This window comes from Ziziphus jujuba, chromosome 8, assembly GCF_031755915.1.
Source record: "Ziziphus jujuba cultivar Dongzao chromosome 8, ASM3175591v1".
NCBI lineage: Eukaryota > Viridiplantae > Streptophyta > Magnoliopsida > Rosales > Rhamnaceae > Ziziphus > Ziziphus jujuba.
This window is the reverse complement of record NC_083386.1, coordinates 6,445,247-6,472,200: the sequence shown is the minus strand read 5'-3', so window position 1 is coordinate 6,472,200 and position 26,954 is coordinate 6,445,247. Positions and strand designations below refer to the sequence as shown.

The 26,954-nt window shown below is 33.1% G+C and overlaps 3 protein-coding genes across 7 annotated transcripts; 2 read left to right on the top strand and 1 right to left on the bottom strand.

The window, feature by feature from the left end:
• Positions 1-2,765: 2,765 nt before the first annotated feature.
• Positions 2,766-16,509, bottom strand: LOC107412954 (DNA gyrase subunit A, chloroplastic/mitochondrial). 2 transcript variants are annotated; one of them, XM_016020802.4, is made up of 27 exons: positions 15,945-16,509; positions 14,501-14,570; positions 14,308-14,373; positions 13,820-13,921; positions 12,772-12,816; positions 12,584-12,682; positions 12,368-12,454; positions 11,708-11,778; positions 11,467-11,575; positions 11,291-11,353; positions 10,682-10,747; positions 10,439-10,527; positions 9,726-9,774; positions 9,135-9,221; positions 8,283-8,376; positions 7,636-7,706; positions 7,438-7,527; positions 6,838-6,963; positions 6,539-6,696; positions 5,806-5,887; positions 5,555-5,719; positions 5,372-5,473; positions 4,675-4,811; positions 3,870-3,990; positions 3,707-3,761; positions 3,455-3,554; positions 2,766-3,140 (listed from the first exon to the last, which is right to left on the bottom strand). In XM_016020802.4, the coding sequence occupies exons 1-27, from the start codon at positions 16,379-16,381 to the stop codon at positions 3,029-3,031; spliced, it is 2,853 nt and encodes a 950-aa protein (XP_015876288.3). In that variant the 5' UTR covers positions 16,382-16,509; the 3' UTR covers positions 2,766-3,028. The 2 variants fall into 2 exon arrangements, with proteins under 2 accessions (XP_015876288.3, XP_024927780.2); XM_025072012.3 differs by having other exon boundaries at positions 14,308-14,399; positions 15,945-15,997.
• A 1,005-nt stretch (positions 16,510-17,514) lies between these two features.
• LOC107412946 (uncharacterized) lies at positions 17,515-20,581 on the top strand. 4 transcript variants are annotated; one of them, XM_060819706.1, is made up of 2 exons: positions 17,515-18,867; positions 19,637-20,156. In XM_060819706.1, exon 1 carries the CDS (start codon positions 17,674-17,676, stop codon positions 18,835-18,837), a length of 1,164 nt encoding a protein of 387 aa, XP_060675689.1. In that variant the 5' UTR covers positions 17,515-17,673; the 3' UTR covers positions 18,838-18,867; positions 19,637-20,156. The 4 variants fall into 4 exon arrangements, with proteins under 4 accessions (XP_060675689.1, XP_015876275.2, XP_015876274.2 ...); XM_016020789.4 differs by lacking the exon at positions 19,637-20,156 and adding an exon at positions 19,133-19,475; XM_016020788.4 differs by lacking the exon at positions 19,637-20,156 and adding an exon at positions 20,210-20,581 and having other exon boundaries at positions 17,516-18,867.
• A 2,191-nt stretch (positions 20,582-22,772) lies between these two features.
• LOC107412890 (polyubiquitin) lies at positions 22,773-25,112 on the top strand. The gene is given in 2 exon segments (XM_048470156.2): positions 22,773-22,901; positions 23,564-25,112. A coding segment is annotated over 1 exon segment (1,380 nt). The 5' UTR covers positions 22,773-22,901; the 3' UTR covers positions 24,944-25,112.
• The last annotated feature ends 1,842 nt before the right edge of the window (positions 25,113-26,954 follow it).

The following is a 26,954-nucleotide window of genomic DNA, read 5'->3' as shown; positions in this document are numbered from 1 at the left end:
TTATGGTTTTTTAAATCTCTACAAATTCATTTTGTCCAAATATAAATTTTTAATATATCATTAAATTTATATTTGACTACTAATTAAATTTTAAATTTTAATTTTTAATTTTTGATCTAGTTAAGAACAATAAAAAAAATCTAATACTAAAATTATTAAAGACTTGTTTGGTGTGTCTGAAACAAATTGGAATTGATTGTATTCGAATGAATTGTATAATATTAATACTATACTATGTTTGGTAATGTAATGTATTATATTATATATTATATATTATATATTATATATTTATTAAAATAAAATATTCAAATTTATATATTTTATTATTATTAATATTTTTTCAGTCCGAATTAGTATTCATGATCCTTTTATAACAGTTTAATTAAAAAAAATTGTTCAATATTCAAAGAAGGAAAGAAATAATATTGTGAAAAAAAAAAAACTCAGAAAAAGAAAGAGATCTTAAAAAAAATATATCTATATATATATATATATAGATATTCAAAGAAAAAAAAGCTACATTTACCCAAAAAAAAAATCACAAGCCACAGATTCCAAGTGCCACCATCAGTTTTGATCCAGAACAATCAGTGATTGACAGGCCAAATGAAAGAAAGACTATTTTCCCAAGGAAGAAGGTAAAGGCAGCAGCTTCGGAAGCTTCTTTCTTGTGCGCTTGCCTTCCTACTGAGTTCGAATGAGGTTTTTCACCTAAAAGTTCTTGCTCTTCCATTGATTACCAGCTCATGATTTGCGGGTAACTAAGGCTCTACCGGGGGAATTAGTCCTTCTATTGCTTTCAACTATTCCAGATCTGAAAAAACAAAAAAAATATTAATCTATTGTTCTTATTAAGCTCAAAATTGCAACATTCCTAACATCATTAACAGATTCATTGAAAAAAAAAAAAAAAAAAAATCAGCGACCCCTTAGGGTGATATGATGTAAGAGTGTGTTAGGGTGATATAACGTGAGAGTGATCCCATAAATTATAAGAGATCAAATAATTTGATAATATATATAATATAATAACACTATAAAATAAAATAAGGTACTTTGTCAAATGTAATAAAAAAGTTAAAATTGCAAATATAAATATTTTTAACTTACGAATCTACAAACTAAAACTTGTAAATATCAACATCATAAGAAAATATATTTATATATACACTGATGTCTTTGGGAGCGAATGACAGCTGCATGCAAGACATTCATGCCGTTCCTTCATGAATAAGAGCAGTTTGGAATGGTATGATTAATGACATGGAAAGCAATTTGGTGAAAGCATCTATCCACAGCTATGAAAAGAGGGGATTCTCCATCATTAATTGTTTTCAAGAGACGCCAAATCTTGATCTTCCTCTAACAATAACTTCACCACCTCGAACCGATTATGGCGAACAGCTTCATGTAGAGCTGTATCTTTCTCCAGATTCACCATCCTCAACAGCTTCAAATCCCTTTCAACATCCGTCTTTCTTGCTCTACTAACTCGAGTTTTTGTCATTTCCAGACGTCCTAGTTTTGCTACAATACGAAGTGGAGTGTTCCCTTTCTTGTTTTGCTCGGACAGATAAAGCAGCACATGATGATATCATGATCATGATCATCACCTTCTGAAATCTGCAGCTTCCCAGATTTTGCTTCAAAATGAGGCATGGTGTTGACCACCATCCGATTCGAATCCACACCATTGAGCTTCACAGCCAAATCCTGGCTTCCATTGATTGCAGCTCTATGTAAATGGGGATCCATATATATTCTTCTAGGATATGATTTGCTCTAGATTTCTGTTTCTAAAGGTTTTTGAAGCTTCAGTAAAGCTTAGCCTGAGATTTGTTTATTTATATAGGAAAGAAGTGATCATGCATATGCAAATGGGAATGGCATGTATGAACGATTGTAAAAATAGGTGGAGGAAAATATTATACTTCTACCTTGAAACAAACACCTTAATTTCTTAAGGTTAATATTTCATTTTTCTCCACTGCAGCTTTAATTATAATATTAAAAAATAATAATCATAAAATTAAGAAAAGACAACTTTTTTCTCTCTTTGGGGATCAACCCCTCTTTAAGTCATCTTTAGTGGAATTTTATTATAATATATTACTCTTAAAACAATTAATTATGCTAGCACTCAAAAAAAGTTGACGGTAAAACATGGGGTGTTAAATGTAAAAGACGCAATAAGTTTAACATACAAATCAAGTCCATGTATCTTGGGACAATTTTATTTATTTCTTTATTTATTCATCTTTTCTCTTTCTTATATTTTCCTGTTTATCCCTTAGTCTTTTTACTGCCTGCGGATATTTGCAATTTTCTTTTATTTCAAGGTGCCTGATGTGGTCATCCATAAGTTAATACAAAAATTATATATTAATTCCTAATATACATTTTAACTATTTAAATGTTAAAAATTATATATTAATTCCTAATATACATTTTAACTATTTAAATGTTCCATATGGCTGGCGACAAAAGACTCCCAACTTTGTCCAATAAAATAAGCGTTTATAAAAGATTAGGGATGTACTAAATAATTATATTTTACATACATAGACTTTGAATATCCATTTATTTTCAACCATTGGCATCCTATAATTTATATTAAGAATCGAGTAAACAAGTTGCCCTAGTTTTATTCCTTGTTGAATCTACTAGACGTAATTTGTCCTTCAAAAAGATTTTGTGGCATTCTTCAGCCAAAAAAAGAAGGGGCAGGGGGGGGGGGGTGATTCTGTGGCATTCCAGACAACAGGTTTTAGTAAGGCACAGTCAAAATTAGCAGAAACTCTAGGGAAGAAATATGTTTGTAACACTATTTGACCCTTGTGCAGATCGATCTACAAATACAAAGGAATAATCCTGTACAGACTTCGGCTACTTTCATCAATCCTACCAGCTACATACATGGAGTATTCACTTCTTCCTGATTCATTTACATTGCATATGAGACCATATAGTTGTGGATGAAATCCGAAAACAAAGGGCCAAAAAATAAGTTGACAACAAAATCAGCATCCTAGCCATTAATAGCAACCGTCGATTCTTCCTCGGACTCGGACTCTGTCGCTGAGATTAATGAAGCCGACTGAATCTTCCCAGCATGGTCCAACCTCATCAGAATAACTCCTCTGAGAAAAAAAGAACAGAAAAACCTCGAAAATATAAGTGAAGAACAAGTAAGCACTGCCTACTAAAAGGCCACAATAAGTACTTGTCGCAGTTCATAGAAATCAAATTGTTACATAGTTGTTAAAGGAAATACAAATTATCATATTGTTTTAGGAAGGGATGCAGGAGCAGAAGTGACATCATCCCACAATTCAGTATCTATACAAAGCATATTCTCTTTTGGATAAATAAAATGAATAATAAAAAGAAAACAGACAAGTAATATGAAGCCAATATTATTTTTAAAAATAGAAATTACTCAATCCACAATTACCTTGCGTAACGAGACTGTATTGAGATATCCCGCACCTTAATTCTGTTCACTGTACCACTTTGGCTTACTAGAACCACTTGTTCATCACTTTCATCATCTTCTGTTTATTTTTAAAAAATAAAATAAAATAAAATAAAAGCAAAAATATTAGGAGAATGCTCATAGAAGTTATCATCTAGCCTCAGAATAAAATATTAGGAGAATGCTCATAGAAGTTATCAACTAGCCTCAGAATGCCAATCACAGGATTACCTGATTGCGAAAATCCAACTACAAAAACTGCTACTAAGCGATCCTCAGCTGAAAACTGAAAACAAAGCAGTAAAGATATCAAGACAAGAGAAATTAAAGAGTTTTAAGAGTTTTAAATGAAGTTTGAATTGATGCTGGGAATACGAATTGATGCTGGGAATACCTTGTATCCAATCAAACCAACTCTATTCAAAGGCGATGAACGAAAGCTGCTCACAGGGACACGCTTTCCATATCCACTCTCAGATATGAACAACAACCATGGACCGTTGTGGCCTTTAGCACTGTGAAAATAATGGAGAATGCAAATATAATATGCTATTATCATAAAATCATGGAAATATTTACTTGACAAAGAAAAACAATTCTGATATAAACTAAATCTCAATTTCAACTAGATATTATTCCACCTTTCAACCCCACTCCTAGACCATATTTACTTAAATCCTCTCTTAATAACCATAACTTTCCTCACAACTACCCATGGTACTTTCGGGTATGAGCAATTTTTGTTCTCGACTCAATCAATTAAATCTTTCTAAATAGTGATTTATAGTTGTTAATTGTAGATGATGCTGAAAAGTGACTTTCTTTCATCTTATCCAAAAATGCCTTCCACCTCCCCCTAAAGGTGAAAAAGAAAAGTAGGTTTCCATTGTTTAGTTAAGAGAAAATTACAGAGAAAAATGTGCACAACTTAAAAAATATGCATGTTAGAATTCTTAACTTTCCATGGAAACAAGTCCTTTCTCTCTTCCTTAGTAGAATCCAAATTCGAAAAATAGCATGAAACGAATCTAATCACCTTCTATTTTTACAAACCTCAACCTCTTTATCTTTCTAGTTGGAGGATCATATAGGTAGGTATTTCTAGTGCATTACCTATTAATCTAGCAGTCTACAAATTACTATGCAGTTAATCAGTAATAAAGTATAGAAAGCATCCAAAAGATTGTTAAAGAAGTTACTTGCTATGTGGAGATTCTGACAGCCTTTCCAAGTCTTTCCGTATAGCTGCTGGTATAATGTCAATGCTTGCCATCCTATCCCCTCCTTTAAGTCTCATGGCCGCTGTACCCCTAGTATTTCTGCTTAGTGCTCGAATCTGTATCACAAAAACCATTAGTGAAGGAACAGAAATATCCCAAGAATATACATGGTCCTTCAAACAAACTACAGGTAGGAACCACCCCTGGTTATATTAAATTCTCATAGTAGAGTTTATAACCACCCCTGGTTATATTTTTTAAGATGGTTGATTCCTTAGTAGGTGGGCATGAGGTTCAAGTTACTTCACAACTTTATGTTATATAAGTAACCATTGAGGTGGAGAGCAACCCAGGTACATGGAAGCATACAAGATGAAGCCATGAAAGGGGAGAATTATTTTTTATAAATAAACAAAATAATGGAATCTCGGGAAAACAATTTGACTTGGAAACAAGAAGTTTACAAACCATTCAAATTCTATTCACCTCTTTATATGATTATCATATTTACAGGTAATAATACTCAAAACTAATCTCTGAAATAGTGAATCAGAGGAGCCTCCAGTTATGATAGAGCATCTATAACATTACCTCACGTTAATATATGAAACTAATTTAGGTTTAAACTGCATCTTAACTCATGAATAGATACTAGAAACTCCTCAATATAACTTACATTCTCACAGGCACTTAGAGTGACCATTCCATTTTGTGAAGCCATTGCAACAAGATCATCATTTGTGCAACGGCGTACCCATTTAAGTTCATCCCCAGGAACCTGTTCAGTTAATGTATAAGCTGAAAAATAACAATATATACAATCAAGAAGCCAATGATAAATCAGGAAGACAGTACAAACCAGTTGGATTGCTATGATTCCCGTTGACCTTATTGATGAAAAAGAACTCAAAGAGACTTTCTTGATGTATCCATTAGCTGTAAGCATTACTAAAAACTGATCTCCAGCAAATTCACTAACAGGTATAACCGATGTAATCCTCTCAGCATCAGACAAAGACAGGATCTGGCTCCAGCATAAAATGAATAAGACAAATATTCAGTGATACAAAAGAATCAACTGACAAACAAAAAAATAAAAAAAGGTGATACCTGAACCAGTGGAGTACCAGCAGCTGTCCTGGTGCATTCTGGAATTTTATATGCACGAGCTGAGTACACTGTTCCCTTGTCACTGAAAATAACTTTTATAAGTCATCTTAGAAGAAAATATATTTAAATTAAGATAAAACAATAACAACTAAAAATCCAAACAAGATGGAACCATTTCTTCTTTTGGATAGTTGGAAATATAATTGCTGCAAACTAATTATGATGGCAAGAGCCTAGGAAACAAAATCATCTTCAAGATGGAAAAATACAAGGTATAACTCTCCCAGTTGGATTCACATCTTTTTGTAAGGTTCAAAAAGGTAAAATCTATCAGGGCACTACTTAGAGTCGAAAGCCACCTAAATCTACAAATTAAAACCTCATTGGAATTAAACAAGGCCATCTTTAACAATTAATGATTCCTTATGATACTAGTTTAAGATAGCCTAACCAAAAAATATTGTTTGGCATGCCACAGGTAGTAGCATTATCAAAGTCATGGATAGGAAAATTGCAATTTAAATAGGAATTCACGCCTAAAGTTCCTCGTCTCTTGTGGAAGCAAAGGACTAAGCTGCATAAAAGCATTTGATGACATCCTAACCTTTCATTATATCATTCAGGATATACAATAAAGTGAAAAAAGGAGTTCATGTAATCTTGATCCACACACCACTTGGATCAATAAAACTAAACCAAATAGAATAAATAGACCAATACAAATTAGGAATACCTGAAGTAGAGGACATGGTCATGTGCACGACAAACAATAAAGTCTGACATTGCATCATTTACCCTGAGTTTCCCAACAGATTTACCAATTGTCCCACGATTTTGGAGATTAAAGGTGCTGGGCTTCATTCGCTTAACATAACCCTTTTCACTAAAGGCCTGAAAATTTAAGAGAAATTAATCTAACGAAAGAACTATCTGTTATAAAACAACAGAAAAATAACATAAGCAGATTATATAAATATTTTTTAAGTAAAGAAACAAGAAATATTCATGAAAATTTTGGGTATTTTCTTGTACCAGTAGCATTTCTTCATTTGGAATCACATCTATGTCTTCAAGTTGACCATCATCAGTATCCTCCAACATTGATCGCCTTGGACTAGAAAACTTGTTTTTCAATTCAATTGCTTCTTCTTTTATTACCTAAAAAAACGTTCAGCACACTGTAATGAACATAATTTATGGATAATAGTACAATTGGAAGAAATGAAAGAACCTAGATGCGGGTTTCAAACTGCAATATTAATACAGGCACAGAACAGATGCATAGAAAAGGAACATTCATAGATCTTGAGCAAGTGAAATCAATGTTTGAGCAAGTGAAATCAAAATAAACAAACATCCATATCTTTTATAATTTTTAATCATTGCCCGTTATATATTCAAGTTTATTAATGCATTTTCGTTAGCAGACAATATATATACATATATATATATGTCAAGAATAATGAAGCTTAAACTGAAATTAACACACAGGCAAACAACCTCTAACAATATAGAAAGGGTTCATAAAATTACAAGGTGGACCCAACAAGTCATCTAAATAACCTGACTGGTGATTGCTCAGATATAGAACTTTGCAGTAATACTCAAAGCCTGATCAATTATGTAATTTACCTGAAATATATGTTTCTTGCTTGACAAAAGTTCCTCCAGTTTTGATATTTGCTCCCTCAGGGATTCACCTTCATCAACAAATTTCTTCCTCTGTACTTGGAGAAGAAAATATGTTTAATATAATTTCATAGCACACTAAAACCTAAGGGATCTAAGAAAGCAAATAGAGAATACATCCATAACTGGATAACAACATACCTCAAGCAATGTCAGTCTTCGTAGGTTAATGTCTAATATAGCTTCAGCCTGTTTCTCAGAGAGATTGAATTCTGCAGTCAAGAAAATGAAAAAATCATTCATTCAACAACATAAATTTTTAGAAAGCAGCTATCACAATAAATTTAAGGATACTAAAAACAGGCATATGACAAGTTTGCAATAATCAAGACTACATGAGTAGCTGTTAACAGAAGTTAAGAAACATACTATTATACAAACATAACTAATAACATATGGAAAAGTATTGGTCACACAAAAATGTGAAAAGGATTAACTGTTAAAGTTCATGTCTCTGATTTCTCATCCACTAGTCAAAAGCTTTTCTATTGTTTTTTTCTTTGTTCCAGTAAAGCAACGCTAGTTAGGTAGATAGTATATGGAAAGCATATACTAGACATTTCTTCAAAATCCAAGCCTCACTAGGAGAATGGATCAATAACTTATATACCCTACCACAACTAAGTACTAGACGAAACGAATGGAAACTTCATAAACAAAATAAATAAACTATGATGTAAAACAATTATCAAACAGTAGATGAAAAAGGAAGGGCAAAATAGTATCACTATTTACAAAAAGATTCAATTTTCCATTTAAGAGGAAGAAAACCAAATAATGAAGCTTACCATTCCTCAGACCAGCTAATGCGACTGCATTGCTTGAAGATTCCCTTATTAAATGAATCACTCCATCTATATTATCAAGCCCCACAATGATACCCTATAGGTACACAAAAGTATGAGTTAACTTCACAGCGAAAAGCATACATTAAACATGACAAAGCCAAAAAAAAGAGCAGGAATCACTCAAAAAGTGTTTATACAGCCCATAACCCAATCAACATTTCTAATTCAAAGTAACAAATTTGTAAGGATCAACTCATTTTGCAGCATGATGACATAATCAGATAAATATGGAGTCACCGAAAGACCATATATATCTATAGATATATTAATAATGAACATACATTTCATTGTTTGTGAATACAGTACAAGATTTGAAGAGGATGAGGTATCATCTAAAGTTAAACATATACCACTGGCTATAAAAGAAATTAGATAAGATCTTTCCAGCTCTTTTAAATCAATGAAATCCTTAGACAAGGGAAGCCCAAATGGACCCAAAAATGGAATTCTACCCAGAAGGAATTTTTTCCAACCGCAAGACCCACAAGGTAGCTATAACCACACACTTATATAGAAACAACAGATATTATAAAACAGATAGAGGATAAAATAACCCCATATGCAGTGTGAAAAGGAAAACTAAATAATTCATGAAGCATATGATAGATGCCTAAGCATCTTGTAATAATCTTTTCTTTTTTAAGCATCTCGTAATAATCTTTAGTGTTTTTTTTTTTTTTTTTTTTTTTTTTTTAGTGTTAACGAAACATAATTTATTGATACCAAAGAGCATCTCTAAATAATTTTTAAATAAGATGATTTAACAATTTTTTTATAGTAAAATAAACATACCTCAACAATATGTCTTCTTGCTTGTGCTTGGGAAAGCTTGAACCTGGCACGTCTTTCAACAATAGAGCACCTAAAGTCTAAGAATGCCTATAAATAGTTTTACAAAAGTTCCTCTATAAGCTCCTTATGTATCAGAAATAAGAAAAGCACTAAAGCATACTACAATCAAAATGTGAAGTGCATCATAAAACTAGTTAAATAAGATGCCAGATAAGAAGTGAACTACACAATGCATAACTTTTGTTTCAAAACTAAAACTTAAGTTACAAAGGCACTTTACCCAAATTTTTACTTTTTCTTTTATTATTCTTCAAAAAGAAGAATATACTTGTATTAAAATCCAAAAAGGAGTATAAGTAGCCAAAAATTTAAATACTCCTATCCAAAAATAAAACTCATCCCAACTTAAGTTTATCAAATAAAATGGTAAATCATTAAACTCAACACAGTGCTAAAACCTCCACCATTATTGTTTAAAAAATAAGCAAGAGGAATAAATAAGAAAGAGAACTATATATGGATGTCTTTGTGCATGAATGCAATTGCCTAAACAAGAGAAAGAGATGTAAGACATGAAAATTAACGACTCACCTGCAGCATTTCCTTCAGACCCATCAGTTTAGGTTGTCCATTGAGAATACTGTTGAAAGACAGAATATTGAGATCCAAATAAAACATCAGTTAGAAGGCATGGTGAAAGAAAGGGAAAGCATGATTCATCAATAGTGGCAACATGTGTGAACAACAGAAAAAACTTCAATTATCTAAAGGAAAACTGTATTTTATTACATGGCTCATCAATAGAATGAGACACAGTAACAGAGGAGATTACTCTTTCCACAAACTTCTAGTGGGCTATTTGGTTTTATTATTTAAAAAAGAAAAAATAACCAATTTTACAAAATTTAAGTTATATTTGAGGCTGTATTTCAACCTTTTTTTTAATTCCCAGCTATGTTTCTATTTTGTAGTTTAAATCGTTTCTCATTCACAATGAAGATTCTAAAATTTGAGCGACTATAGATATTTTTCCACAGAATTTCCAATAAAGCAATGCATTTCCCTAAGCCCAAAACCACATTTAAGTTTCACTTCTAACTTAAAGGATGAGATAGAGATATGTCAAAAAAACAAAAGTTAAATATACTGGTTATGAGTCAAAGACACACCCAAGCATTAAAATTGAATCTAGAACAGATGACCACATATTGGTAATATCATATTGATTCACATACAGTAATGCAACAAAGTTCATAATCTTAAATTTCTTTTCACATTATCGACAGCTAGAAGGAATAACTTACCCCACCATGTTACAGCTAAAACTGGACTGAAGAGACGTGAGCCGAAAGAGATTGTTGAGGACAATTGATGGCTCTGATCCTCGCTTGAGCTGAAAATTTGAGGAAAAAAAATTGTACTGTTACCTAAAAGGAACTGTTTTCCTCACAAACTTTCAATGATATGTGAATAATCACTTAATTCTTATTTAATTACTGGGAGAGGTTAGATGACTCAAAGTACACAGTTACAATTATTCTTCATACCTCGATGACTATACGCATTCCTGAACGATCACTTTCATCCCTAATATCACTTATTCCATCTAGACTCTGTTAAGAGAAAAGATGAATAAAATTAGTATAATCCAGTCTCCTGCATCATATGAGAATAGCAACAAAACAAAAAAAACTGTCATGTAAATGATAAAGCAACCAAAAATCCAATTGGCAGAACAATGACAAAAATGGTAACAAGTTTTAAAATTAGCATAGACATTCCTTTATTTCTTTTTCTTTTTCAGTCAGCCAAACAGGTAAACTTAGATAGAAGGAGCAGGTCCCTTCCTTAGACCTTCACCACTCAATCATTCTTCTCATTCCTTTTTCTCATAAATTACAAACAAGGTATATCAGCTAAGATAAAAAATAGGGCAATTAAAAACCAGCAAAAGTCTTTCACACTCATCCATATATAGAACAGGCACTCATCAAACATCACAGGGAAAAAACACGTAGACATAATGGATATCACGGAACTAGAATTAAAATGTTAATCATCCAACAAATATACACATAAACATCACCAAACTGACTTCAACAAAGACATGCAAATTAATAACTTTTGTATCATAATTTGCAATACTGAATCATTACCTTATTTTCCACAAGTTCTGCAATCTTCTCCACAAGTGCGGATTTGTTGGTCTGATAAGGGATCTGTTTCATTCAAAAAGAAAAAAAAAAAAACACTACTTAATTAACTCTTAAATAAAAACTATGAATTTTATCTAATCGACTAATACCAAAACATATATAATAGCCAGTCTAACCTCTTTTATGATAATTGCAGTTCGCTTTGTCTTCGAATCAACCAATTCAAATTCAGTTTTTCCTCTAACTACAACACGCCCTCGCCCACTCCGATATGCCTCTAGGATGCTTAACAAAATAAATATACACCAAAACATTTTCAAATACAAGACATAGTGCAAGTAAAAACAATTTAGAGAAAGAACTGAAACGTCCCATGACATTGCATATGTGAAAAAAACCAACAAATATTTAACTTACCCAATGTTTCCCATAATCAGCCCTCCAGTTGGAAAGTCAGGTCCAGGCATGTATTCCAACAATTCTTGCAGCTACCACAGAGCAAACAAAAATATGAGAACCACAAAATCAAGCATGAAGGGAAAAGGAAAACAAAAGCAATAGTGAATAAGTATATCCAGTTTCCCTCATTTTACTCAGACACTTAGAAAGTGCCCAATTGTAGAAAATATTAATACAAAGATGATGGATGATCTGGTTGAGTAAACATACACCCCAAGAATTGAGGAGTTTCAAACATCAAACTTGCCCAACAGAATGTCAGAACAAATGCCCCAACAGTTGGACTGACCAAAATAATATCCTTAGGGCCATCTTTCCACAATGGGATTTCTGGGATAAAAACAGGAAAAATTTAATCTTTCAAAACAACAGAACACAAAAGTCTAGTCCAACTGATACTAACCCATGTATCCAGTTATAGACTAATCAAACTGATGCAACAAAATGATTCTAATATCTAGTTTTAGACTAAGCAAACTGATGCCAACAAAATGATTCTAATATAATCACATGCAGTTTTCTCATCCCAAAAAGATTACCAATGTTTTTCCCTAAGTGCCAAAAATTCCAACTGTTACTAGACTTTGTAAAATAAGGCCAGGAGATTTCAGTGCTTACTGTAGCTTCTGGATTGTTAATTAAAACGCACAGAACATCAACCAGCTCCCCCAGATTATGAGGAGGAATGTTGGTTGCCATACCAACCTGAAAACAATTGTACCCTAGTGAGAATAAACAATAGACAATTGTGTAAAAGATAAGAGAAAGGAGCAGAAGCAACTCTTGAAATCCAGGATAATAAAGTATTGAAAAAGAACAGCAAAGCCAACTTACTGCAATCCCAGAAGAACCATTTAGCAATAAAGTAGGAAGTCGGGCAGGCAGAAGAGATGGTTCTTTTTGTGAATTATCAAAATTTGGAACAAAATCAACCTGTAAATGAAACATATAATGTACAAAGATATTGATCATGACAGAAAAATAGTTTTTCATGACAATGTAACGCAAGGAACAGCACTCACTGTATCCAGTTCTAGATCGGCTAGTAACATTGCTTCGGAGAGTGCCTGCAAAAAAAAATATGTAAAAAATTATTCCTTGAGACCTAAATTTCTCAATCATCAATTCTGTCAACTAAAAATTTTTAAATTTACGGTTTTGTGTATCACAAGATACATAAACACCTTAAAAATTAAAGGTATACATGTAGAAAAGTCATGTGAATAAAATTTACGAGTATGGTAAGTAAAACAATGTGGAAATCAACAAAACAACAATCATCCAAAAATATCTATGCAGATTTTACAATCTTACACTAATAGGTCCTATTTTTGTGCAGATGTGTTTGGTCATCTTTCAGATACATACACAATTAAGATATGGTGATAAGATCAATATTGAAAACTCCCTTTTTTTGGGAAAAAGATCGTCATAAATGTGGTATTGCTTCCATGTCTTGTAAGTTTTAAAAACTAAACTTAAGATGCATCTTTTCTTCCAAGCTTAAACTAATGAAGTGCTATGCAAATATGGGACAAAAGCACTACAAAATGCCTGCATGCTCCTGCAACAGCATGAAATCATTACACTCCAAAGTTACAGACAAGCAATTTACGTGAAGTAAAAGTTTGGTTTTTCCAAATGAATATAATTTAAAGCATACAAATTGTCAATGACACAAGTGTTTGGCTAAGTGGTTATGTGACAGACTTCCATGAATGATCTGTCCAAGATAAACATGTCTTGAAGAATAACAGCTCTCCTGCACTCTCAAAATGTTAACTGCAACGGACATGAGCACCACTCTAAGTCAACGTGCAATAGACAAAGATTTAACAATGGACAAAACCTTTCCCATTAATTTTTGATTAATTTAAATGTAGGTAAAAGTTACAATATAGTTCCCATTTATATCATGAGGAAGAAAGATGAAGAAGCAGTAAAGAATTTAAAGTTTTTTTTAATATAGAAGATGGAGAATTTTATCATTCAGTCTGCATCATAGGTATTGAAGGTTCTTCTGAGCATGACCATAATATGATAAGGAGAAACTAAAACATTTGAACATACATCCAATCTGCACTCTGTGTACCGCATGGCAGCAGGAGGATCAGCATCAATCGAACCAAAATTCCCATGCCCTCGGATTAGCGGGCATCGTAAGGAAAAATCCTGAAATAGTATTCAAGTAATTAAAAAAAAGGAGGTGAATAACTTTTACATAGACCAAATAAAAATGAAAGAGCAAGTGGGGGCTTCAACAGGGCTCTGACCGAAAATGAACATATCAAGCATTCCAAAGAAATTAAAAAACTCTATTTTTTTTCTTTTTTCTGCAATGCACATAGTAACATTTATAGAATTGAAAGGAAGAAGGAAAGGAGAGGAAAGATACACACACACACAATCAGTGAACAGTAACATCTCTACAAAGTTATGCACAACATCCAAAGTCCAGTAAAACCAAAATTTGGGATTCTCTAGTTTCATTTCAATGTGCATTTTTCTTCTGTTATCTAATAAATTTACTTATTCATCAATGAAAATACAATAATTACCTGAGCCATTCGCACCAAAGAATCATAAACTGCATTATCTCCATGTGGATGAAATTTACCTAGGACCTGACATACAGCGTCATAGAAGTTAACTGCATATAAAGCAGAGAAAGATATAACACCACATTATTTATAGGGGGAAAAAGGGTATTGATGCTTCATTCAAAACAAAACAACAATTTCAATTATTTACCTCTCCAACAACTCTAGCACATTTCTTGAATGGTTTTCTTGAAGAAAGGCCCAATTCATGCATTGCAAACCTAGTTTGAAAATAAACCAATGACTAGTTAGTTACTCCAAATTCATAGGAAAATATATATGTATGCCAATACCATACCAAGAAAACATCCAAATTGAAAGAAATCTGCAGCATACAAATTAAATCAATGTTCAGACATCACTGATACAACTTCAAAATGTGTTTATGAAGCATAATGGCAAATGACGCTTAAATCTTACAAGCACATGAACATAAGACCCATCCTAATTAGCAACTTGTTAAACAAACATTAAATACGAGAAAATTTTAACGCACAACAACAGAAACCGTTCTCTTTGAGCATCTAAGAAAGGCCCAATTCATGCATTGCAAACCTAGTTTGAAAACAAACCAGTGACTAGTTGGTTACTCCAATTTCATAGGAAAATATATGTGTATGCCAATACCATACCAAGAAAACATCCAAATTGAAAGAAATCTGCAGCATACAAATTAAATCAATGTTCAGACATCATTGATACAACTTCAAAATGTGTTTATGAAGCATAATGGCAAATGATGCTTAAATCTTACAAGCACATGAACATAAGACTCATCCTAATTAGCAACTTGTTAAACAAACATTAAATATGAGAAAATTTTAACGCACAATAACAGAAACTGTTCTCTTTGAGCATCTAATAAGAGACTGACAATCGACAAAAACATCAGTATACCGCTCATAGATCACCAGACACAGGAAAATCAGACAAAGAGATAGTATAGACATAGTTTTCGGTCAATCTCTATTACATATGGGATATATATGTCCCTGTAAATAACCATGTAAATACAACTCCAATTAGTTTATAAAATCCCATAGAATCTCATTAGTTTCTCTTTCTAAAAGTTGCTGACAAGTGTCCAATAAATCTTAAGATGGGTAACATATATAAACAGAAGATACAAATTCCCAGATTCTTTACTGAAAATCTCATGCAACGTTTTTCAAAATAATTATAAAACAAGAAAACAAAGATATAACTGACTGTTCGGCTGTCGGTTTCTAACTACTTTAACAGTGAACGTTTCGTCCATTGAACAGAAGTTTCCTACAATAAACGAAAGGTTAAATTCGAAAAAAGTTTTAAAAAAAGCCAAAAATTGAGATTTATGACATAAAAACCAACTTAATTCGTTCTAATATATGAAAAAAGACAAATTAATTTCAACATGTTTAAAACTCGAGCAAAGATTGAAGTATAAATATCCAATTTGAGTATAAAACTCCAATTTCCTTATCTGTCTTCCGTTCATTTCACAAACAACAAAAAAGAAGTTCCTTTCTCAGATTTCTAGTTAATTTTCTCATAGTACATCCTACATTTTCTCAGCAACCAAACAACACAACACAATCCACAGAAAACCAACTCACAGTATCCTTCGATGCACAGGCTTCAAACCATCACGAACATCTGGCAAAGCCCGGCCAAGCAAAACCGACATGGCATAAGCGATGTAAGCATCAGTAGCTTCCTTATGAAGCTCAGTTGGCACAACCCTACCATCATTCCCATTCCTATCCTTCACCAACACACTCCCATTTCCATCCTCTCCCTCCTCCTCCTTCACAGGCTCGTCCCTGCGTCTGGCTTTCACCGGCCGGAGAGTCCGGAACCGAGGTGTAGTAGAATAAGAAGAGAGGAATCGGAGCTCCGGGAGGTCCGGCCGGAGCCGGGAGAAGCGAGAAGGGAAGAGAGGGGAAGAGAGGCGGCAGCGGAGGATGGAAGAGAAACGGAGTCCGGAGTAGGAGAAGGCCATTGGACAAAGGTCCGAACGAAACGACGAGGTTTTGAAGAAAGACGGGTTCATAGGGTAAGGTATTGGAGCTCCATTTCTATGGTTTTGCAAGTTGAGGATTGGAGGGGTTTTGTCCTAAAACCCTAGAAAGGGAGAGGAATGGGCTAAGCAGTGTCGGAATTTGGAGCTTTGTATTGCGCGCCAACTCGTGAGTTTTTATTTTTTCTTTTTTTGTTATTTTTTCTTTTATATTGGCACGTGACTTTCATGTGACAAAATCAATAAAAGACGAATTATACAAACATAATAACTATGATTTTTTTTTTTTAAAAAAAACCTATATAAATTGAAAAAACTGAGAGCATTTTTGTTCCATTTCACTCAAAATTTTAGCTGGTTTTTTTCCTTCTTGAAATAATATAAAATAATATTTTAATATTTATTTAACGGCAAAATCACAATAAATATATATATATATATATATTTTTTTTTTGTGTGAATTTTTTTTCTTCTTTATGAAAATGTCCAAAAGGGATTTTATAGTAATAATAATAATTTGTTGTTGTAGAACTATAAAAAGAAAAAGAGAAGAGAAGGGAAGACCATGGCTATGGCTCAATGAAACTCTTCTTTGCACTTCCAAAATATGTTATTGTCTCTCCAAAACCCCTCTCATCTTCCCCAAATCGTGATTTTTATCTTAAGCTTCGGTGGCTGTTACAAGTGCGAGGTAAATATTATTCCTTGTGCGACTCTGATTTTATTTGAGGGAAGAAAAAATTGGGAAAAGCTTATGCAAAGAGTGTGAGAAGGCCAAAAATGAAAATATATATAATATAAATAAAATTTGTTAATTAGGAATTTTGTTTAACTATACAAATTTAATAAATTGAATCAGTTAAATTAGGAATTTTGTTTAACTGTACAAATTTAATAAATTGAATTAGTTTTATAATTTTGAAAAAATTTATTTAAACCATCTAATTTGGTCATAATTATATACAAAATTTTTAATTATAAAAATTAAGTAAAACAACTAATAGAGATGTCAAAGTATGATTTTAAAAAAATGTGAGTTTTTAACTATAATTAATACAAAATTGAAAAAATTTAAATAAACATTTTGCAAAAACAATAATAATAAAAATCGAGAGTTTTTTGGTTTTATTTTAGGCAGATTTTTCGCTAGTTATTTTCTTCTTGAAAGATTTCAAGTAATATTTTAATTTGCCGTTGAAGAACATAGAAACAGAGAAAGAAAGGGGAAGAACAGACTGAGCAGAGAAAAAACCTCCATGTCTTTAGCTCCGTGAAAACTCTTTCTTTGCAGCAAAATCTTCGATTCCATTCTTCATTTCCCAAAAATGTTTCGTTTTCTCTCCAAAACACCTATCCGTCTTCCTCAAATCGCCATTTTCATTATCCCAACCTCCAATGCCAATTCCAATGCCATTGGACAACAACTATTCCTCAAATCCCTCTCCACCCTCTCTCCTCCTTCTTCTTCATCAGATTCGACTGTGGACTACTTCATAAACTCCCTCGGCCTCTCCCCAGATTCAGCTCTCACGGCGGCCAAGCTCATCCGCCGTCAACCCACTGCGAAATCCGATTCCGTGCTCGAGCTTTTCCGGCACTACGGTTTCTCTTCCGCCCAAATCGCCGACATCTTTTCAAGATTCCCTTCTCTCCTGTTATCGGACCCACAAAAGAATCTCAAACCCAAGCTCGAATTCCTCTCTAAGAACGGCATTTCCGGCCAAGCTCTTCTCAGCATTGTCTCCACGGACCCCACCATTCTCCTGCGGAGCTTGAACAAGCAAATCGAACCCTGTATTGGGTTCCTCAAGACATTCTTCAAAAATAACAAGGCTGAAATCGTTTCTCTCTTGTCAGTCAAGCGCGGAACTTGGGTCATTCACAAGTTCTCGGAGACAATGGCCCCGAACATCGAAACTCTTAGAAGCCATGGCGTGTCGGATGCTTGTATTAAGAAGATGATAATTGTGAGGCCGGCAGCTCTGTCTCGATTCGCAGACGACTTCAGTGAATTCGTGAGGGTGGTTAAGGAAATGGGTTTCGACCCTTCGAGCGTGATGTTCATCCATGGCGTGTGTACCTTCTCGGGGATGAAGAAGGACAAGTGGGTATCGAAATTGGAAGTGTTTAAGAGGTTTGGATGGTCGGAGGAGGAGGTCCGGTCATTGGTTGTTAAGCAACCGAAGGTGATGAACTCGTCTAGTGAGCGTTTGAACAAGTCCTTGGATTTCTTCATGAACAAGTTGGGATGGAGTGTGGATGATATTTCCAAATATCCAACTGTTCTTCTTCTTAGCTTTGAGAGGAGGGTTTTTCCGAGGTCAATTATACTTAAGTTTTTGATCTTAAAGGGTCATATTGACAAGAAAAAGATGGGCTCTGGGTTTATTTTGCCGGAGGATAAATTCTTGAAGAACTTTGTCATGGAATATGAGGAAAAACTTCCACAGCTTCTGGATATGTATCAAAGCAAGAAACAAGTTATATAACATGTTATTTCACATGACATGGTAATTAAGGTGAGACTACCAGCTCCTCGTCTAATGATTAATTTTTTGTAATTACTATTGTCTTGTTGTTTGCATATGCATTGTTTTGCTCTTTGTTACATGTGAAATTGTTGCATTATACTTTTAAGTTTTTCCATTTGACATTTTAGTCTCTGAAGTAGAAGTCTTGATAGAAAATTTGTTGAATTTAAGTATTAGAATGATGATATATAGAAATGAAAGTCACAAGTGGCATTTCTATGAAAATAGCAGTCTGAATTATTCATTTTGTTAGGGTAACTTGGGAAGAATCTAGAGGTTGTGGGAGTGAAAATCAAACAAGTGATTTGAATGGGAAGAGGGTCAAGAAGGGGAAGTCCGATGGTGCCTATGTTGGTTCTCAACCGTTTTTTGAAGATTGGCAAGGCAAATATAAGGTTGCCTTACTGTTTGGTAAATTTTTTGTGAAAAAGAATGGCGATATGTGTAGGTGGTGGACCAAATATAACATCCCTATTTGGTGGATGGCACTCTCGCATTCTTTGTTTGTATGACTAAAAAAGCAATTTCCTCCCCCATTTTTGTTTCTTTGACTTATTTTAGATCCTTTAAGTTCTGTTTTCTAGTATTTAGTTTAACCTGTTTGTGTTTTTATCTCTTTGTTTTTGGGGTCTCTCCTTTTTCTTCTGTGCAACCTTAACAATTATGGCGCTTCCTATATTTGGTACCTTAGGCTGATTTTACTGCTTAGATTTTACCATTTACTGAAATCAATAGATAATTTCTTATCTTCGTGAAGGGCACCCTGTAATATCTAGGAGACACACAAATTTTCTGCTTCAATGCCTATGTTTTCAGGTCTTTTATGTAAGCGAGCCCTTTCACCTCTTTTTGTTTCTGAATGCCCTTTGATTGCAATCTGCTTATTCCACACACACACACACAAGTTCACAGTGGGTATCATTACAGTCCTTTTCTAGTGGACTAGAGGTGAAATTTCTATTTTTTTCCTTCTTTGGAAGGCTATTTGTCGATGTGACTTGCTTTAATGAGAAAGACTGATAATTAGTTCTTAACTTTTCATTCATGTTTTTGGATGAAACAATTACAGCAAGATTGTTGAATAAAGTTTGTTCAATAAAGAATCAATTTTTTTCTTTTTAACAGTTAGTCTGAGAGGAGGTTTCTCTTAGAAACACAATTGGATTATAAATTTGAATGCTTTATTGATTTTGTGGTTGATGCTTTTCAGTTTTTTAACCAATAAATGGAATTTAATTCTAGTCTTTCAGTTAAGCAGCATCATTCATATTTCTCACATTTTTTAAAGTTTTTTCATAACTAAACTCTCCTTATATTAGTACTCATACAGGAACTACAGCGTGTTTGTCATCTTTCTATCTTGCAAGGGAAGTGCAGATAAATTTTTTTAAAAGAAAAGTAGCAGTGCTGAGATCTAGTTATGACACTGCTGAGTCTGATATCATGAGACTGGTAAGTAGAACTGCTTATAAGGATGTAGAAATTTTAACCAAGTTTTAGTTAATCATATTCTTGTAGCTTTTATTTTAACTGATTGGTTTAGTTTGTTAAGATCTGTTTATGGTTGTAATAGAGGATAGCTTGGTCCAATTGAAATTGTATCATCTTGGATGATTGTTGAAATACTTCATTGTTTCATTCTCATATGGTAAATGTTATTTACCTCATTTATGGACTTTTAATCTAATGACTATTGATTTAATGAGCTTATATTTAAACTCATATTGAAAATTTATTATCACTTGTTATATGATCAATCATATGACAAGAACATGAATATGAAAACTTGTTCAACCATGATATTGAATTGATATTGTAAGTTTTCATTTTTCTTATTGTTGGAAACTTGGAGCGTTCAATTATCACAGAAATAATCATCGTACTGATGGCATTTGAATGTTGAAAGCGCTACCTGTGTCTCCTTGATTATATAGTGCAATTAGGCTAGATTCGTGCCTTTGCTTTGTTGGTCATATTATGCCAAAGAGGAAGTTGAAGATCTTCCCAATTCACATCTATAGTTTTAGAAAATGCTGATTCACCCTTCTTTCACTGCCTAGGCCTAGCTCTATCCTTGAGGGTTTCCATTGCTATATATATATACACACACACACACATATATATATGCTGTATCATAAATGATACAAGGTCCACTGCTATATATACGTGTCCTATCATAAATAATTCGATGTAAAATTCATTTTTACTCGAGTAGATGCATTATTGAGTTATACTTGTATATGTATATATATATAAATCATGTTGTACCAAAAAAAAAAGTTAATAATTTCGTGATTTGTGTACATATTCTAATTTAGTATTCATAGAAGAATCTTGAAGAATGTGGGAGAAGATTTGGAAACACAGGAATAATGAGGACATGAAGTTCAAGTTAAAACTAGATGGAGGAACTTCAAAGAATACTGGACTTAGATATTCAACCCAATTTTGAATATGACCTAAAAGTGTAGAGTCTAATAGAGGCCAAAAAAAAAAAAAAAAAAAAGGTGTAAAAGAAATTAACAAATGAGAAATAGATCGTCCTATAGTTCTTGTCTTACTTGTAATTTGCAGGAGTTTCATATACTGTGAAAATTTGATTCCAATTTTTATTATATCAAAGAGTATTTAAAGCAAGGAAGCTAATTGAATTTAGTATGCCTTGTTTAATACTTAGTCAATGAGCCATATGGGTTGGTTGGTTACCCTACTTAGGCTTCTGATTTAGTCGGAAAAAAGCATACTCATTTGCGAGTTCAATTTTGAAGAAGAAAAACGTGACTAAGACAAAACCATCTTCACCTCCACTTTTAAAATAAATTTCAATTTGAATGCTTATGTTATTACGATATAATTCTCTAATCCTCCTAGATGATGGGACAATGCATAATCAAATTTGGTTACATATGTATGCAATAAAAATTCAAAAATTCTTATACACTAATCCAACACTTAAAACTTTATTTAAATTAGAATATATTACACCTGTACCCCATAAGGCTTGCCTTAATTGCAAAAGGTTCCCTGACATTTTTTCTCAATTGCATTTGTCACCTGCCGTTGGATTCCATGAGAAAAATGTCCTTCAACAGTTTTTGAACAAGCCCCTTTAAAAATCAATTTTGGGAAAAAATAAATTTTAAATTCATTTTTCTCTCATTTTATATGTTAAATATTTTTTTTCTTATTTATTAATTATCTTTCCCGATTATCCCAAAAAGAATTTTGCGCTCAAAATAAAAAGTTGCATGCATATATTACATTTTTTTTCTTCTTGTTTTAAAACATTTACCTTTTTATATATTATTATTATTATTTCACTATATGTACAATTGCTTACAAGAATATATTATTTAATAAAATTAATTAAATAACAAAAGTAATTGTGATAAAAAAAAGAAAAAGAAATGCTGATTTAGATTGATTTTTGTCTTATTAGAATAAAAGATTTATTGTGCTCCTAGCCACAAAAAAAAAAAAAAAAAAAAGGGAGGAAATTATAATTTTTGAAATATATATTTTTAAAATATACAATATATTGAAGTGGAAAAGAGGGGAAATTGGGCTTTAGAGGGATATCTAGGATTGTCCAGGGCTTTCGAAGCCCAAAGACGCCGTTTGGTTTCTTAGGAAGAAAGGAAAGTCAAAAAGACGCGTGTTCATATTCCAACTGGCTACCACCACCGACTCAAGCCTCGAACCCGCCCTATATATACCTTCCTTCGATAGATTTTATTTCCACCATTGCTCAAAACCATTAAAAAAAAAAAAAGAAAAAAAAAAAGAAAAAGCAAGAAGATACAGAGTCTCCTTCTTTTGCTTTCAAGGTAAGTCTGATAATTTTCGAATTATATGCGATATTATTTTTTTTCCTTCGATCTGAATAAGAAAAATAGTAGATCTATAGAGATCTGTCTGCATAGGTTTTTTTTTTTTTGGAGGAAATTATCATCAAATTATTAGAAATTGTAGATTTAGGGCAAATCGTTGGCGGAGTTTGCTGTGTAATCGGTGTCGTTAAGGTTCGATTTTAATTTTGATTTATGATTTAAAGAATTCCCCCGCCCCCCCCCCCCCCCCTCTCTCTCTCTCTCTCTCTCTCTCTCTCTCTCTTTTTGATGAAAATTTTGGAGATAAAAATTGTTCGAGATCATATTATTGTTCTTACTTTTTTTGAAACAATTGAAATTTTATGTAATAAATTGGTTGTTTTTGTTCCTTGATTGGAAGTATCGTAATAAATTGTTTATTTTCCTTATTTCGTGGTTCGATTTTCTTTATTTTCTTGTTTTTGTTTCAATCCAGAGCATCTGTATATGCGTTTTTCTTTTCTGTATATATGTGGTGTTCAATTCTTTGGTACTTCCATTAGGTTTAGATTGTTGCAGAAGGTTTGCGGTCCCTCCTCTTTTAAAAGCTTTCTGGTTTTAGTTTCTGTACGCTATTCCTGAAGTATTTCTCTGATAATGCCTTGAGGAACTATGTGTGTTTCATTCTTATTTATCGCTTATTATAACACGCATGAATGAGGTTGATTTCTTTGGGTAAAGATTGTTGTAGAAAAACTGAAAGTATGGTACGGAAATAAATTTGTTATGTTGTTTATGTAAAAACTTTCACATAATAACTCGAGCTAGTTTTGGAGTTTTGATTCCATTTAACACTTAAGTGAATCATGCAACAGATGCAGATATTTGTGAAGACACTCACTGGGAAAACCATCACTCTCGAGGTTGAGAGTTCCGACACCATTGATAATGTGAAAGCTAAGATTCAAGACAAGGAAGGGATACCACCTGACCAGCAGAGGCTCATCTTTGCTGGGAAACAGCTTGAGGATGGCAGGACACTAGCAGACTACAACATCCAGAAAGAATCTACCCTTCATTTGGTTCTCAGGTTGAGAGGTGGCATGCAAATATTTGTGAAAACTCTTACTGGCAAGACTATTACCCTTGAGGTGGAGAGCTCCGATACTATTGACAATGTCAAGGCTAAGATACAGGACAAGGAGGGAATCCCACCTGACCAACAGAGACTTATATTCGCTGGAAAACAGTTGGAGGATGGTAGGACCCTTGCTGATTATAACATCCAGAAGGAGTCCACCTTGCATCTTGTCCTTCGGTTGAGGGGTGGAATGCAGATTTTTGTTAAGACCCTGACTGGAAAAACCATCACCCTTGAGGTGGAGAGTTCTGATACAATTGACAATGTCAAGACTTAGATACAGGACAAAGAGGGTATTCCCCCTGATCAGCAGAGGCTTATATTCGCTGGAAAGCAGCTGGAGGATGGTAGGACTCTTGCTGATTACAACATACAGAAGGAATCCACTTTGCATCTTGTTCTAAGGTTGAGGGGTGGAATGCAAATCTTTGTCAAGACTTTGACTGGAAAGACTATCACACTTGAGGTGGAGAGTTCCGATACCATAGATAACGTCAAGGCAAAGATTCAGGACAAGGAGGGGATTCCTCCAGATCAGCAGAGACTTATATTTGCTGGAAAGCAGCTGGAGGATGGTAGAACACTAGCTGACTACAATATCCAAAAGGAATCCACTTTGCATCTTGTTCTTCGTCTGCGGGGTGGGATGCAAATTTTTGTCAAGACTTTGACGGGAAAGACCATCACTCTTGAGGTTGAGAGCTCTGATACGATAGACAATGTCAAGGCAAAGATCCAGGATAAGGAAGGGATACCACCTGATCAGCAGAGGCTTATCTTTGCAGGAAAGCAGCTCGATGATGGCAGGACTTTGGCAGATTATAATATCCAGAAGGAATCAACTTTGCATCTTGTACTGCGCCTTCGTGGTGGGATGCAAATTTTTGTGAAAACTCTGACCGGCAAAACAATTACTCTTGAGGTGGAGAGTTCGGACACAATCGACAATGTGAAGGCGAAAATCCAAGACAAAGAGGGGATCCCTCCTGATCAGCAGAGGCTTATTTTTGCCGGCAAGCAACTGGAGGATGGGCGCACTCTGGCTGACTATAACATCCAAAAGGAGTCTACACTCCACCTTGTGCTCCGCCTTCGTGGAGGTGGTGATGTTTGAGTTTGACCTTTATGGATTTTAGCCTATTGTGTGCGTGGTGGTAGTGTTGGATTCTGGTTGATTGTGAATGTTCAGGTTTGGGAATTATGTTCTTCGTATGTTGTGTGTTTGGAACTACTAAAAATTAGGAGTATGAAGTAAATAATCGCACACAATTTGTCAGTTGCTATTTTTATTCTATGTTTATTTGCTTGTTTGGTGGTGGTTTCTTAAATTGCTTTGCGATGCTATGACCTTGGTCAATGCGATCCGTTTAAATTCCATCACGTATGGACGAATCTATCAATGCAAACTTGTTGTAACTTGGTAAAAGAACTATAAAGCAGGAGAGTAAGTTGGTGAATCTGCGTGTAGCTCATCTTTACCGAACAAATTAAAATTTGAGTACCAGTTAGGTCTTGCCAGTGGAACCAATTATCGAGCCTGTGGCATAATTGCATCAAGGATGTGGAAGTGAAGCTAGATAGGTATTTAATTGTTCTTGGGATTGTGGTACTTAAATTTTTATGTGCCAAACTTAAATCATGTCTAAAAATTTTAGACACTAATAAGTAATCTAACAAAAAATAAAAGATACGATATTGAAGAAAAAGGGGTTTAGAGTTAGTTACATGAAATGTACATGATTAATTTCATCAAATTTGTTTTTTTCAATTACATGATTAGACTTAAATTTGACAAGGAAAAGGGTTTTAATTTTTAAGTTTGCAGGGAAACTAAAAGTGCGTAGTAGTTTGGCGGCAAAATTGTTACTAACCCAAAATAATTTGAGTTTGTTGGAATTTTCAAATAAAAAATTGGAGCTCAATTAACCACCTTTGAAGGGACAAAATGTGTTGATAGACCGCAGGCAAGCATTTCAGCACCCTTGATTGGAGCTCCGGTGAGTGCCAGGTAGTCTCCTACATAACATTATTACAATTATTTAATTAATGTTATGCAAAAACATAATTGGCAAAAAATACAGCTTAGTTTCTCTATAATTGCTTCTTTCCTTCTCTCTCCAAAAGCCACGTGTATTTTTTAGTTTTTAATTTTTCATTTTCTTTACTTTTTTTTTCCTGTTTTTAATTCATTTTCTAACTTATTTGTATATATTTTTTGTTCATAATTATCACATTATGAAAGCTATTTAATGTAATTATAGTATTTATCTATAATATTTTAACAATATAATAGTTATCTAATCAAGGTTCTTATTATGATAAAAGTGTATGGCGTATTAAAAAAAACAATAATAGAAGTGTAATTATTTTCAAAAAAAATATAGAATATAGAAGTGTAATTATTTCATACAATTAGTTGATAACAAAAATATTTTTTTTTGATAAAGAAATAATTATAATATAATTCTTATTTAAATTTTGTATTAATTATAGAGAAACTAAGCTGTATTTTGTTTTAAGTTTTAATTACAAATTTTTGCTGTTAAAATTATATTTTCCTACTTTTCAATTTCTTAATTAGTTGTTTTTCTTAATCCTAAGATAATCAAAATTTATTATTATTATTTTTTTATTTTGCCTCGAGGATTTTGTTTATATAAGAATTTGCAATCAATTTCTTGTGTAATGTGAAAGTGTTAAAATCATATATTTTTCTTTAAAAAATATTGGAGAGAAGGAAAAAATATTGAGTCCTTGCTTTTGTGGTGAGTACTGTAATTTGTTAGACTACGAAATCGTAAAACAAATGTTAAATTATTTTTTATAGATTTATATTTCTTACCATAAATTAAAAAAATAGTTAAATGGTAATATATGATAGTGCCCCAAGAAAAACACAATTATCCATCTGTGTAGTGTTAAACACCCAATTATTAATGTGCTTTTTGCATACCACAAAATTATTTGAGAAAATCTAAGGTTGTTAAAAGATAATACAAAAGGAATATCTGATGAACTTATTGATTTCTTTCATTTTACTCGGTTCAGCCTTGAATTTTTTCATTTTTTTGACATCAAAACTCTCTAAACTTAGTAAATAGTGCAACTATATATATATATAGTAT